The 14,757-nt window shown below is 37.9% G+C and overlaps 1 protein-coding gene across 1 annotated transcript in view; it reads left to right on the top strand.

Annotated features, from left to right (window-relative positions):
- COG2 (component of oligomeric golgi complex 2) overlaps positions 1-13,179 on the top strand; it is a gene marked incomplete at its 5' end in the record, with an annotated part of 29,251 nt that extends 16,072 nt beyond the window's left edge. Inside the window, 8 exons of the mRNA XM_010074529.1 lie at positions 1,151-1,212; positions 2,621-2,772; positions 4,101-4,301; positions 5,118-5,190; positions 6,372-6,514; positions 7,567-7,706; positions 10,923-11,103; positions 12,743-13,179. Coding sequence (XP_010072831.1) covers positions 1,151-1,212; positions 2,621-2,772; positions 4,101-4,301; positions 5,118-5,190; positions 6,372-6,514; positions 7,567-7,706; positions 10,923-11,103; positions 12,743-12,844 — 1,054 coding nt within the window. The remainder of the gene's footprint in view (positions 1-1,150; positions 1,213-2,620; positions 2,773-4,100; positions 4,302-5,117; positions 5,191-6,371; positions 6,515-7,566; positions 7,707-10,922; positions 11,104-12,742) is intronic.
- Positions 13,180-14,757: the final 1,578 nt, after the last annotated feature.

Consider the following 14,757-nt stretch of genomic DNA (forward strand, 5'->3'; position numbering starts at 1 on the left):
TCCTTCAGTTATGTCAGTACAACTGATTGTGATACTGTAGTGAACCTCACATTGGGGAAATTTTTTTCCTGTGTGAGAAACATTCAGCAAAAATCATGTCATTGTTTAAAATCTGATTCCATTCTTTAATGCTTTTCACCATGAGACTTAAAGACACTGCTCTGTCAGTGGAAGTGGTGCATAGGCAGGAGTAAGAGTTTGAAGCCATTTCACAAATATTTCTGAAGTATGTTTAGTTGTTAAACATGCATGTAGTCCATTAGGAGTTTGAACAGTAAAAGGAAGGTGGACCCCTGTTCTGATCTGGAAATTACAGTTCAGAGGCTTTAAGAGGACACCTACATGTTCGTAATTAGTAAGTTGGATAGAAAGTCTTACAGAGTTAATGTGATGCACATAAAAGCAAGAAAGGGGGGTAGCTTCATTTCAGCATTTAGAGGGAAAACCTGGTTAAAGAAGAATTTTCTGCAGCTCTTGCTTGACAATTTTTAGATGGGGGAAATGCTATGTTGTTTATCTAATATGCTTTAAATATGTAAACGTATCAGAGGTTTTATTATAAACTTTGCTGTTATACCTAAAAAGTTGGGGTTGGGGTACTTTTTCTAAGGTGAATTTTTAAAAAAGGAGGTCAAGGCATCCTGCGAGGAACTATTGATTTTTATCAGGTACAGAATTGTTTACAGAACCTTATGCCACTGTTCATCAACAAATTTTAGAAAGCTGAAGCCTACAGTGTTACATGACATATCCAAAGGTCAGCTAAAGCAAGTATGAGACAGTGTGTTCTGTGTTCACTTTTAGTTTAGAAATGGTAACAAAACAAAAAACCTCACTCCTCAGAAAAGCTGAGGACTTGATGTTATGTGAGCTATCATTTTGATAATGTTTGCAAACATGACTTTAATAATTTCCCAGAGTATAAGCTTCATATCTGCCTGTAGAATGTCAAAGGTTCTCTTTCAAGTGTTTGAATGTTAGTCTGGTGTATATCCCAATTTATGTTGGGCAAAAATAGCCCTACATTTAAAATCTGTATATGTGCGTTGGCTGCACATTGAAATAATATTGAAATAAACATTGAAAACATGTTCAGGCATCAATTTACGCAATTGTTGAATTGTAATATTCAAAACTTTCTGTCTGTCAGATTCAGAGAAATAGCAGGGGCCTTAGAAGAAGCACTTTCAGATACACTGGAAGAAGCACCAGGTATTGCAAAATTATTTTATTGCAAAAAATAATTTCTCTATTGTGAAGGAATTGGTGGTATAAGTAACAGTGGTTACTGTCTGTCTATTGAGTATTTAGTAACATGCATCCCATAGGCTCATATGAGCTTTCTGTTTTGTGATGAACTGATTAAACAGTAGAATACATTTTTATAGAGAAGGCAATATGAGAGTAGTGTTGAGTGATGACTTTGCTTACTAAAAGCACCTCTTTTGGCAGCAGCCACTAACATATTTGTGGAACTATGCCTTCAGTGCAAGAAGAAACTAAATTGGCATTTGGCATCCTCTTAAGTGACAACCAAAAGGCTATGCTATGTTATTGGCACTTATTTTTCTTAATTGTTGTAGGGCTATGTCGAAGCAAAAATGGCTATCTGTTGGCAGCCTTTGGGCTGGCTGTGGTTTATCGTGTTGGTGTCTGCCCCAAAAACATACGTTGATTTATGAGCAGATAAGGAGGTATGCACAGGAAGGATTAGAGTGGAAGGGAAAACCTGGTAACCTGGGAGGAGTACAGAGAAATTGTCCGAGCAGCCAGGGATCAGGTTAGTAAAGCTAAAGCCCTGGTGGAATTAGATCTGTCCAGAGATGTCAAAGGCAACAAGAAAAGCTTCTGCAGGTACGTCGGCGATAAAAGGAAGACTAGGGAAAGTGTGGGCCCTCTCCAGAAGTAAGTGGGGGACCTGGTTACCTGGCATATGAAGAAGTCTGAGGTACTCAACAACTTTTTTTGCCTCAGTCTTCACCGACGAATGCCCATGCCATACCGCCGAAGTCGCAGAAGGCAAAGGCAGGGACTGAGAGAATGAAGAACCGCCCACTGTAGGAGAAGATGGGGTGCAAGACTACCTAAGGAACCTGAAGGTGCACAAGTCCAGGGGACCTGATGAGATACTGCTTTAAGAGTATTTGGTTTAAGTATGGATGTTCCTACTGTGTTTTAACCAAATATTTGTAGCAGATATCTCGGATATAACTGACGAGAGCAGTAGTTTGGTGCTAAGGGAGTGTTATTGCTATGGCTAGCAAGCCTGTCTAATATAACTTCTATATAAGAGAGACAAAAATTATTCTGGAAATATTATCTCCTGAAGTGGATTATTTGGCTGAGATGTTCCTGTCTTTGTTGCAGGCAAGTTCTCATTTGTTGCTTTTGTCTGCACAACTACAGCAAGACTTAGTGGAATTCGAAATCTAACACAACAAGGAGCTGATATTTTAAGAGTTTGTTTCAGACAATGCTTAATAAATCCTTTTTGCTGTCTTTGTGTCTCTTTGTCGGACTTTTTAACTTTTTTTAAATTTCAGGGAATGCAGTTACACTGATGTTACAGCTTTTTAAAATGTGCTTATCAAATTGACGTTCGTTGTCTGATTGTTTCTAGCTGGCAGCTCATTCTGTCTTTTGGCCACTCACATGGTTTGGATGAGTCTTCTGAAGTGCTGGTCAGATCAAATGTTTTTACCATTATTAGCACACCGTCTGTGGAAACTTAGTTTGCAAATTTTGGCACGCTACTCTGTGTTCATTGGTGAGGTAAGAGAACAACATGCTTATGGTTTTGGTGATTGGGTATGTCCACCTTTTGAAACAGTTCATGAGTTTGTTTTTTTTAAAAAGTATTACTGCAAAATATGTTACTAACCAGAAATATCAATGCTGCTCTGGTATTACTGTCTGATGGTTGCCGAGGTTGTGCTTCCATGTACGCTTGAGGCTGCCTCTGCCACTGAAAGAAGTAGCCACAATCTTTTGGTTTTGTTCTGTTTGTGTAAGTGTTCACTCATTGATACAGTGAATGAGGTTATGAAACTGAGTCAGGTGAAAAGTAACCCTGAAAAAAAAAAAAAGGGTGAGTTAATCCAGATCAGTTGCTCAGTGTTGAGACTGTAAAACTGGAAGTTTCATGGGCAAGTGACTCAACATCAATGATTCCTTGCTTTTGAGCAAGAGAGGTTGTGCTTTGCTCTTGTGCTCCCTGCTCTCAGCCATACAAGTTTCCCCCTCTTTCTTGTGTCATAGAAAGACAGCGTGATAAAATAATTGGGATTTAAAGGAACTTGTGGATGTCATCGGGTCCAAATTCCTGCTCAAAACAGAGTCAGCTTAGATAAGGTCGTGCAGAGCCTTTTCAAGTTGAATTTTGAGTATATCCAAAGATGGCGATTTCCCACCTCTCTGGGAACCCTGGTCTGACTACTTTTTCCTCATATTTGATCAGAATTTCCCTTGCTACAGTCTATGTCCATTCTCTCTTACTGTACCTCAAGGAAAAATATGATTCCATCTTCTCTATATATGCCCCTTAGGTAGTTAAAAGCAGTAGTACAATTTCCCTTTATCCTTCTCTTAAGACTGAATGACTCAGTTCTCTCAGCTAAATTGGCTCGTGAAAATCACTGATAAGTTAAAACAAAGTAGTTGAGTGAAGTACCTGCCTGACAGCAGAGGGTTTGAGGACATGGGAGAAAGGGGTTGTTTGACAGCAGTGAGTGGTTATGATTTTTGTGTTCCAGTATATGAAAATAAATTGTGTTTCAGCAAAGCAGATAATAATCAATTTTTTTGGCCTTGCATGTTCTTCCAGTGCAGTAGTTCATTTGAACGCCACACAGGTTAAAATTGCTGTAGGACTGGGCTGCCCTCTGCTGTAGCGACAGATTTGCTCCAAATCATCCAACTCCTCAGTGCACCAAAAACTGTTTTTAAAATATCTTTTAACATAATTTAGAAGTGCTAGTATCCCTTGTAAGTGTGGCATTCTGATGCTGTAAAGTTACAAATCCTTTATATACCGTTTCTATTTGTCCAGTTTTAACTGCCTTCACTATTGCCAGGGTTCACATCTCAGTTTGATGTTTCAGGTTTCTGTAAGGCCCATTTCCTGTGAAAATATGAAGGAAAGCAAAAAATCTGTGCCAGTTGGTAGAAAGGAATCTTCTGTAAGCCTCAACCCTGGTGAGGACCAAGGGAATGGGCCTTCTCCAGACAGTCAGCCACTGCCTTCTGTATCTAGTACTCAGTTGGTATATGTTGCTGCAGATCTGGACAAACTCCAGGATAAGGTTTGTGCTTGTGACTTTACCTACAAAAGAGTCTTCCATGATCTATGTGCCAATATTATTTGGCATCTTGTTAAGGATATTAAATTGTTTTAAATAATATACTTTTTTTATATTAAATGCTAAAACTGGAGTAGTCTAATATAGAAAATATCGCTTGAAATAAATGGTCTGTTCTGTGTTTATTTCGAATGGCAGATTACCACTTCAGGTATTTAAACTCTTTTTATCAGTAGCTGCTGGACTTAACCCCCAAAATAATGTGTGTTAGCTAATTTTTGGTGCAAAGTGTTACTGTACCAAAGTCTTACCTTTACTAGTAAAATCTGTGTTGCAGCTTGGAGTGTGCTGCAATATTCAGCTTTAATATTATGTTCTCTTTTAAATGTTTACTACTTTTAGTCTTTGAGTTTGAAAAAAGGTTTTATCATCATGATTATACTTGACTAATGATCCAGAATCTTGAAAAGGAATGTTGGGTATTAATTTTCTTTCAGTGGGGAGGGCTTCTATGCAGTTTCGGTCAATAAGGCTGAAATTTCTGTAATTTGTAAAGTTATAAGTTGCATCTGGGCTGATGATAATTGGTTAATTCTAAATTATTCCCTCTGAAGATAATAGTAAGGTAGGGGATTTAGTGCATAGGCCTTAATTCCTGTGGATATTGTATTCTTCTAGTACTGGTTTCCCATAAATGCAGTAAAATATAGAAAAGATTGAAGGTGTCTTTCCATACATTAGAAGCTTACAGAATGTAGGAAAAGTAATTAGAATAGGTTTATAACATGACTGTATCTCTTTTGGGTTTTTTTTGTTCAGATTCCTGACATCTTAGAAATGATTAAACCAAAACTTGAAATGATCGGCTTCAAGAATCTGTCTTGTATTGCAGGTAAAGCTGAGAGGCTGAATTCAGTCCCTTTCCCCTTTCTTCCAAATCCCCTCTGCTAGCCAACCAAAGTCACCTTTATGCACAGTTTCATTATTTAGAATTAATTGTAAATACAATTGTTGTTATTCCTTAATGAAGCTGGTTTAGGTTTAAATTGGTAACTAGAAACCAAGACAATGTTGAGTCTGGAAAACGTTTCATTAAAATTGAGTGAGTCTGCAGTGCTTTGCATTGGAGGGGTGGTTTGTTGGGTTTTTTTTTTGGAGGTAACTTGTCACTGTCCAGTAATTAGGATGCTTCCCCAGGAAGTGGAGGACCTTAGACTAGAAGGTTCATATGATATCTTTAAACATCTACTGGTAAAGGAAGTGGGGAAAAGTAAAGAGAGGCTTTCCATTGAAACTAAAATATTTTTCTAAAAAGATTTTTCTCTCTCTGGCCTGATGAATCACATAAGGAGGAGAGTTATCAAAGTTTAATAGTTAAATACCTTAACTTTAGAGGAAATAAGCAGTTAAGTATTTTAGACTTTTTTTTCCTGTTTATTTTTTAATTTGATCATTCTTTATATGAAACATGGAGTCTGATTTTCATTTAGTAATTGAAACCAGGCATGCAGTAGCTGGGTGAGTGAACCAGTCCCTGTCTTCAACTATAGCCAGAAGTTCTGCGTTGTGGATTTCACTTAAATCTCCAAATTAAGATTATTGGTGGATGTCCAAGTCCGTAAGATAGGTAGGGGCTTGTGCACATCCCCCACTCAGTAGATGGTCTGTTGTCTATCACAGCTTTGAGTTGAGCATGTTCCAGTCACTCCATAGGAAATCTAGGTACTGTGAAAAATAATTTCACAACCACAGTTTCCTTGGTAGGTCAGAGCCTTTTGATTCAAGCCCCTTACTGCATTGGCAATAGGGGAAAAACTGTGAATCTGGAAAATGTTACTTTAACCATTTTTTCTTTCCTTTCCTTTGTCTATTTTTCTGGCTGAGGAATGCTTGACGTTACTGGAGTCGTTTCCTAAATGGCTGGTGTATGTTTATTAGGTAGCCATCCTGTGTTTGACACCAGCAGCCATCTAGGATAGCGAGTGGGATTGGGATGATGGGGGAGTTCACGTAATTTATGTTGTGATTGGGCAGGGTAGCTCAGTTTAAACTTTAGCATTTTCACTTCAATAGGAGCCTTGGAAGACTCAAGGACATCTTTATCGGCCTGCGTGCCTACCTTGAATAATAGGATTATCCAGGATCTCAGTGAGTCCTCCTTCACTTACTTGAAGAGTGCACTGGAAGTTCCGAGGTTATATAGGAGAACCAATAAGGTCAGTGCTGGTCAGATTAAAAAACAAATCTCGTAAGGGCCTGTGCTAGCAATGTTAACCAGGCAGTACATTTATGAGTTCTTTAGACCTGTCCATATCTGCTTGAAAGCCAAGAGCCCTGATAAATTCCTTGAGATAATTTAGTGATTAGCTGTTTACCTCATTGAAAAGGAGAAAAAAAAATATTTTCAAAATTTTAGGTAGGGTAACAATGATGAGGGCACAGGCCTGAGATAGAAGGGTGGAACTATTTTTGTTTGGTGGTACTACTACTTTGTTTTTACTATGTTCTGATACTTCAGTTTTTCAGCAGAATTCAGTATTTGGCATGAGGATAGTCATTTCAGGAACTGAACATGCAAAGACTCTTTTGCTTGGCCAAGTTGTAAGATTTGGAACTCTTAAGAGGCTAATGAGGTATTGGAGGTGTTGGGGATTTTGCGTACCCTGGATTTGTTCTGTTGCTCTGCAATGCATGAGGCTCAACTCAGCTATGTGGAGCATCCGTGGAGAGATGAAGCATTCTGCAACTTAAACTAGCTGAGAAGAAGATTGTGAGGGGATGTTAGTAATCCCAAAAGCATTCTTCTGGAAAATATACTGAGGGAGCGGGATGGTATAAGAACAGAAGGAACAGTGTCTTGAGTTTAGTGAAGTATAGTATGAAATACTTGGTATTTTAACAAAGATATAATAGGCTGTTGTGGACACTGAGTCTGCTCAGCTTTTTTTGAAAGCAGCGTGAGCACAAAGTGCAATCAGGATCATGCCCTTATAGTAACTGAGTGACTGTCTGGCACATGCATCTCTCAAAAAGCTTTGGTCATTTTGAACTATATTCTGTATTATATATAACACTACTGAATGATTTTGTGGTGGTGTCTTTCCTATGTAAGATGACCTCTTCGTTGATTTATCATGAATGGAGTATGTAGCTCTTTGCTTAGGTACAGGCTTAGCATTTTATATACGTGCTATAGTTCGGTGTTGTTGCTTTCAGTAAGTAAATTACTGGTTCTTTTTCCCTGCCTTGTTTCCCTGTTGTCTACCAGGAGGTGCCAACTAAAGCTTCACCTTATGTTGACAGTGCTCTTAAGCCCTTCTACAGATTGCAGAATGAATACAAAGATGTATTGAAGCAGCCCATGATTCATCAATGGTTGGAAGGTGCCCTCTCTGAAAGCACACAGAAGTAAGAGAACGATACAGAACACTCTTTGCATTAACTAAAAATTCCAGCATCCATTGAATAGGCACAGGAAAAAAAACAAAACACTATTAGTTAACGCAACTGTAAATGACACAATAATATACTCGTATTTTGGCAGGGTGTGTTTCTTCAGATTTACTCTGGTGTTGTTTATTCAGCAGATGAAAAGCAGGGCAGGGAGTCTAGAGACCTGACTTCTGCTCAGATCTGTGCAAACCATGACATTGTGGATAGGGTATTTGAAAAATTGTTTCGTTCCAGTAATAAACCAGTGAACTAAAAACTTGCCTTTTGTCTCAGAATGGACATAAGACCTTAACCTCATGTTATTTTCAGTGAACAATGGTTGAATTTTCAGGAGACTTGAGTTCTGCTTTCCTTTGACTTTTTTTAACGTATGTAATGATTATCCAACTTTTTAGTGGTTAAAGAAAAAAAGCTTTGGATTTTTTTTAACTGTTGAAGAGCTAACTGTTCAGTTAATAAGGCCGTCATAAAGCAGTGCTTGCTTTGGCAGATCTTCTGTTTCCTAGATAGTATCTTGAGGACTTCTTGAGCATGAATATTCATCTGCGTTAGGTTCCTTAATGGATTGTGTTTCTGTCTGTTTGTCTAGCTGTATTTTAAATTCATACTGCTATGGTATGTTGCATTCTGTGAGTTAACCAGTTAAACGGTGTAACATGAGAAAGCAAGACTTGTTTTGCTTGGAAGTTCTGCCAGATAATTTCACTGGATGCCCCCTACTTCTTACATTATGGACAACTTATTCCTTTTGCTGTCTGTAATTTTATATATCACTGTAGTCTTGCTTCAGACTAAAGAGTCCCCTTAGACTATTTTAATATTTCCCCTTCCCACCTCTATAGCTGTTGTTTGCTGGTTTTTTTGTCGTTTCTGGTCATAGGTGGTGTGATCAGAAGAGTCGATGCAGGTTAAAGTGTAATGGTGATGATTTCTCTCTGTCCTTACATGGTTTTCCTAATAATTCTTAGCATATTGTCTTGTTTGCTGACTGCTGCTGAGCATTGGATTGATAATTTCTAAGAATTAGCCACATAATACTGAGGCTTTAAATTGTAGTCAGAACATGAGTTCTTTCCTGCCCTTCACCTCCTTATCGCTCCATGCTGCTCCAGTTCTGGCACCTCTCAGGTACTTACTTATTAGTGCCTAGTACCTCTTCGGCACTTTGCAGTTACATTTTTGGTTATTCAGAAGAAACTTTAAATTATAAGACAGCCTTGACACTCCAATATTCACTAACTATCCTTAAAATTATTCTTCACTATTTTGGACAGGGCTAAGCATAGATTTGTCTGGAGTCCACTGTTCACTCCATTTTGCACAAAAACTGCTTATTCAAGCTTGGTGTCTCTTTTTTTAACCAGTTATTAGTCCATAAAAAGAAGCTTAATTTTGACCCACAGCAGTTATGTTCCGTTAAGTAAAATTGCTGAAGGGACTCCAAAGATTTCTGGAATGTCAAGTCACATGCTGGTGGAGCTAAAATGTCTTAAGAGTCAATTCTTGTCTGTTTACCTCTCTGTGCCTAGTAAACCTGCTTTTAAAGCTTCAGTAAATCTGGTGACACCGCACAAAATACATATCTGTTCTCTAGTTCCTTTGGATCCAGCCAGAGCTTCCCACCCCGCCCCGAAAAGCAGTTTCTCACTTTCCGTATCAGCATTACCAAAACCAACCTAAGTGCTAGGTTAAACACAGTGGTAGTGGTTAACCACAGGTAAGATTAGCACGTTCATTTGTTAATTCTTTAGAATTTTCTGTTGAATTCTGTTTTCATTATTTGTTGTTATTATTTTTATCAGTTTGTGAACAAGAGAAGAGACAAACTTAACTTCTTAAATTGAGGTATATTGTAGTTTCTTCCTTGAGAATGCAGATGCAAGTAATTAATTTCATTTCCTGCTGTGACAATATCTTCTTGCATCCAAATGAGAAAAACAGAAAAGAGCATAAGCTGGTTAAAAGTCACTGAGGACTAAACTTGCTCAGTGGCAGAAGAACTTTGAAGTACAGGAGAAGTAGGAAGTCTTCACAAATGAGAGGGATGGGAAGTACCAAGATATGAAAAGAGAGCAGAGTTGACTTTTATTGGTATTCTTTTACTTTTGGTGGAACAGTATCTTGAAACAGTTTGCATGGCACTAGCAAGCACTTTATCTTTAGCCATTCCTATCTAATTATCCCTTAAAAAAGCTTGCCTGCTTTCTGCAGCCTCCCTGCTTAAAAGTAAGCATCAGGAAGATTCTTTCAACTTTTCTCATTTCTTACAGTAGTAGTTTGATGACTGTCATAGAGAGACTCTTTGAAAGTTACAGATTTTAGCAAATTATAGAACATTGCTCAATCTGATCACTTCTCTTATGGATCCTCTAATTTCATTTTGTTGCTCTATTTTCTCCTCTTAGCTATTCTTAACAACTCACTGTTCTGGGCATCTGTTAGTTAATTTATATGATATTATGCCCTTCCCATTTAGGCATGGGATTTCAGTCCAAAAGGCTTTTTGAAATTTTGTTGGTTGGTTGATTTCTTTACCTTGTTTGATTCTATGCTTGCTTTAATGTGGATCCCAGTACGTGGGAAGTGGTGTCTTATTCTATCTAAACCATTTCTAACTTGGCATTAGTGTTCTTCTGACTTCTCCTGCCAGCTTCCTGAGTGTCCTGTTCAGATCAGTTTCTTCATTTTAGAAATAGGCATTTCTGTCTGGTGTGCACTTGCAGCTCTCATATATATAAGTACACGTCTAGAAGTTGTCTACAGCTATATATATTTTTTGTCTGTCAGGCTGTTATTCTTGTCCTGTTTGTAGAAGGAATTTTACTTAGCACTCTGTTGGTTGTAAGTAGAGGCTAATTCAGACTGTTTGAAATTGAGCAATTGCATTCCTTGGTCTCTATTGAGTTAAAACATCTTGAGCAGATGAAAAATGTTGTGATGAGGAGGAGGTTTCAACCCTGAATGTCAATCTGCAGATTGACCTCTGGAATTAATAATGGAAATACTGATTAATTGATAATGATGGAAACATAAGTAGCTTCCTCACAAGTACAACCATCCCAACATTCTTTGGCAATTTTTTTGGGGCCAGTGATGTGCTGATGTGTATGAAGTAGGCTTTTCTGTAAAAGTGTAATTTTTTTTCTTTCTCATTTATCTTCCTTAATTTAGGTATTATGAAACTGTATCTGATGTGCTGAGTTCTGTTAAGAAGATGGAAGAGAGCCTAAAAAGGTTGAAGCAAGCTAGAAAAACTGCAACTTTAAACCCTGTTGGTACAAATGGAGGCATGAGTGATGATAACAAAATCCGACTGCAGCTGGCACTAGACGTTGAGTATTTTGGAGAACAAGTAAGTCATGAGAAACAAGTTTGTTTACTATTAGTACTGGTTTTGGAAGGGAGTGAGATAGAGGAGGAAAGGGAAGTTTGACTTATTTTTTTGGTCTTGAAAGCTTTGTCAGTGTGGTTTTGGTTTTGGGGGTTTTGCTTTGTTTTTCCACATCTGTGTAGTGGAGGTGACTTGAGACCTTGGTGACTGTAGATGCCACTTGAGCAATGCATGCTTTCCTGTCCTTTCTAATACAAATGCAAAACTTGTATTTCTTACTGTTCAGAATTCAAGTATTGCTTAGTGCTTAGAAGCACAAAGAAGCAGCACTGTGTGGGCAGATCAGAGGGCAGGGACCTTCCTTAGCTCTGATGGAAACATCTTTATGGCCCTGCTTTTGTTTGCCTTCTCTGTGAATATTTCCAGCCTTGACTTACTGCCTAGTCAAAGGTCTGTTCCCAGGAGCTTTGAAGACGTTAGCCTTATTTGTTGCGCTGTGTAACTGTAAGTTCCTTTCATTACCAAATATATGAAACCTTAAATAACAAAACAAATAAAAGATTAAAATATTCCAGGAAATGTGTGCAGTAGCTGCATGAAATTGTGTAAGCATACTATTTTGTACTAATTTATTTCTGAAAATTATATGTAGAAATATACAAATTTCCAAGTCCAAGTCTGTATCATTAGTTGCCCAGCAGTTGCCATCATTCTTGTTTATGAGCAGATGCTGTTGATGCATTATAACAGGTAGATAAAGTCTGCCTGTGTGTGAGCAGATGCTGTTCTCGTATCTGAGACTTATCACAAAGTAAAGAGATTTGGGTGGAAGTGTGGAAATCTTACTAACAAGAGCTGTTATTTGGCAGGTTTTGGCTGGGGTTGGGCTTTTGGTTTTTTATTCCTATTGTGTGCACTAACATAACTGCAGTGTGAATTTAAGCTGAACTGGGATAAATTATTCATAATCATTTAGGACCTGTTCTGGTAAATGTGAACATTACAAAGAGTTCCAGCAGCAAACACCTTTTTAGAATAATTTCATTATGGTTTTATTTAGATCCAGATTTTTCTTTTTCAGTGCACTCCTAGTTTTCTCATGGCCATGTTTTTCTAATTGTCAGAGCAATAGATTTCCTGGGTAAGAAATAACTCGTAGCAACCCCTGTATTTGTAGAGTTGTTTTGATCCCCCTGGAAGTTCGGGGCTAGAACCATAGGCTCTTGCAGCCTATTGAAATGTTTTCATCATTATGCTGTTGGCTGTTCTTGGGTGTATTCATGTTTATCTTTAAGGTTTTGCCCAGAAACCTCATTTGGGGTTTGAAAATACTTCAGTTGAAATCAATGCATTAAAACAAACTTACAGCCAAGTTTCTCTTTCTGACAGTTTCATTGGAAAACTTCCAACCAGCTTTAGTTACAAGTTGCCTAGAAGATGGTTACATTTTTTCTTGCAAGACATTACATTAGCTGGAAGGACTTAACTGAGTGAAGTTGGATATAAATTTTTTTTCATAGTGTGCGCTATATGCAGTTGTGGTTTTTTTCTGCACGTTGATGCAGGACAAAACATATGCTTTGCTAAATGTTTAAAGTAGAATAATTAATAAGCTTTTAGTGTTTTAAAGAAAATTAATGTTCCTTCTCTGTCTTTTTAGATACGCAAGATGGGACTGGAAACAAGCAGCATAAAAAGCTTTTCAGCCCTTACAGAGCTCGTTCTAACTGCCAAGGATCAGGCTGCAGCCGAACAATCCTAGATATTTTTGAAAGCATGTGATTGAAGATAAACAATGTCCCTAAAAGAAAGAGGGAGAATTTAATTCTTCATTTTACCAAATAAGTAGCAATGAAGTGCTTACTAATATATCTCAAGCAACAAATCAGTGCATTTTCTGTCAAGATAGGCTTGTTTCACCAAAAGACTGAGAATTTATCATAGATTTCCATTATATGGAAAGCAATCAGAAGTTCTAAACTTTCTACTATAGAATAAAAGTGGAAAAAATGGATTTTTTAATTTTTGTTGTACATCTCAAATGTAGAAGAATGAGCTTATATGATTCAAATAATATGTAATAAATTGTCTTCCTAACTGTTTATGTCCCATATGGTTTTGAATCAATTTTGTATTCATTGATGGCTGTCAGAAGCTTTCAAAGGGACTTTATTCCAGCTCTTCTGGAATAAAGAAAGTGCTCACAGGAATAGGAATCTGCAATTTCTTGTTCCTGCTTTGCACATCCCAGCTTTCCCTCATCAGGGATATAGTTAGCTCTTGTTGGGGTTTCGAATGTTTTCATTTTACTGATTTGTTTTTTCCATGGACCTTATGGAAAAGCATTAAGGCTTTTATTGCTCACTGTTGGAGAATTGACAACTGTGTAATCACTGTGCTTTTGGAGTGATTAGGATAGGTGATTATTATGACTTCTAAAATTAATTTTGTGAAGGGGCAGTGGGAAAAATACTGCTGCATAAAATTATGTTGGTGGTTCTTGGATTTGGTCTGAGGAATAGCAGGATTTGGCTCTTCTAATTTGCATAGCATATCTCTGTTCATGGCAACATTTTAGGTGCTTCATTCACTAGACTGTTGAGCTGTAGGCTGCAGCTCAGAACTCGGTGTGCGAATGATGCCTAGGATGCTTGGAAAGTGCATCATTGTGTGCCTGGCAGAGGAATTTGGCACAACTGGAGGAGACCACTGGAGGAGAACGAGGAGCATAAATGCCATAAAAATTTTAGATGTAAAATTGATGTAGTAAGTCTCAGGAGAGTATATATTGTTTGGGAAGTGGAGAGATTTATTTGGGGATTTGTGGGGGTGGTTGTTTTTTCTTTGGTTGGTTTGGGGGTTTTTTGTACCATTTGAATATCTAGGAGAATGGGTACATGTACAGATAGTTTATCTTTTTGGTACTGTAGCACTTGCTCCAGCACCTCTCTCTTCCAGTCCTTACTCTGGCCAGTATACTTTTAGTTCCCTGTCTCAGGCCTTTCTTCCTTTTCTTTTCCAGGGTGTCAGTGGAGAGGTGCTCTCCACAACGAAGTTTCTTCTTCAGAAAGTATTTGGTTTTGTGGGTGGTGGGGTTTGTTTGTTTTTCTGCCTGTAACCACTGAACAGGGTATGCAATCCTCCAACAGCATGCAGCCCCACCTGGGAATAATGGCATTTTGTCCCAGAACTTAATGGCAGTGTGGCCAGGGGTCCCTTTTGTTATCCTCCATCTTCATCATAGAAATGGAACATTTTGTGGTCTGAAATTCTCTTTGTGGATGATGCTACCTTCTGATTTTAATGAGTAAATGGGATAATTTTAAATGAGTGTGAACACTTGGAAGCTGCCTCTTCCATGCTTACAGCTGTATCACTGTCTGTATTGCAGATAATTTACAATTTACTGCGTTAAAAAACAGGTCTGATGTGGAACAACTTTCAGAAGCCAGAACAAGGGATGTAGTTGTGGACATAAACCCAACTGAACTGTGGCAAAGCAACTTGGAAGTGGTTTTATTTGCATCTTTCCATCTCTGCATTTTTATAGCTAATTGCTTCTGTGTATAATACAAGTACAGTATTTAGATGTTAGAGCATCTGGAATACATACAGTATAATTGGATAAATACATGGATGCTATATCATAGCACTTGAAATCCTAGTAGTCTCAAG

Source organism: Pterocles gutturalis, unplaced genomic scaffold (genome assembly GCF_000699245.1).
Source record: "Pterocles gutturalis isolate BGI_N339 unplaced genomic scaffold, ASM69924v1 scaffold23862, whole genome shotgun sequence".
Lineage (NCBI taxonomy): Eukaryota > Metazoa > Chordata > Aves > Pterocliformes > Pteroclidae > Pterocles > Pterocles gutturalis.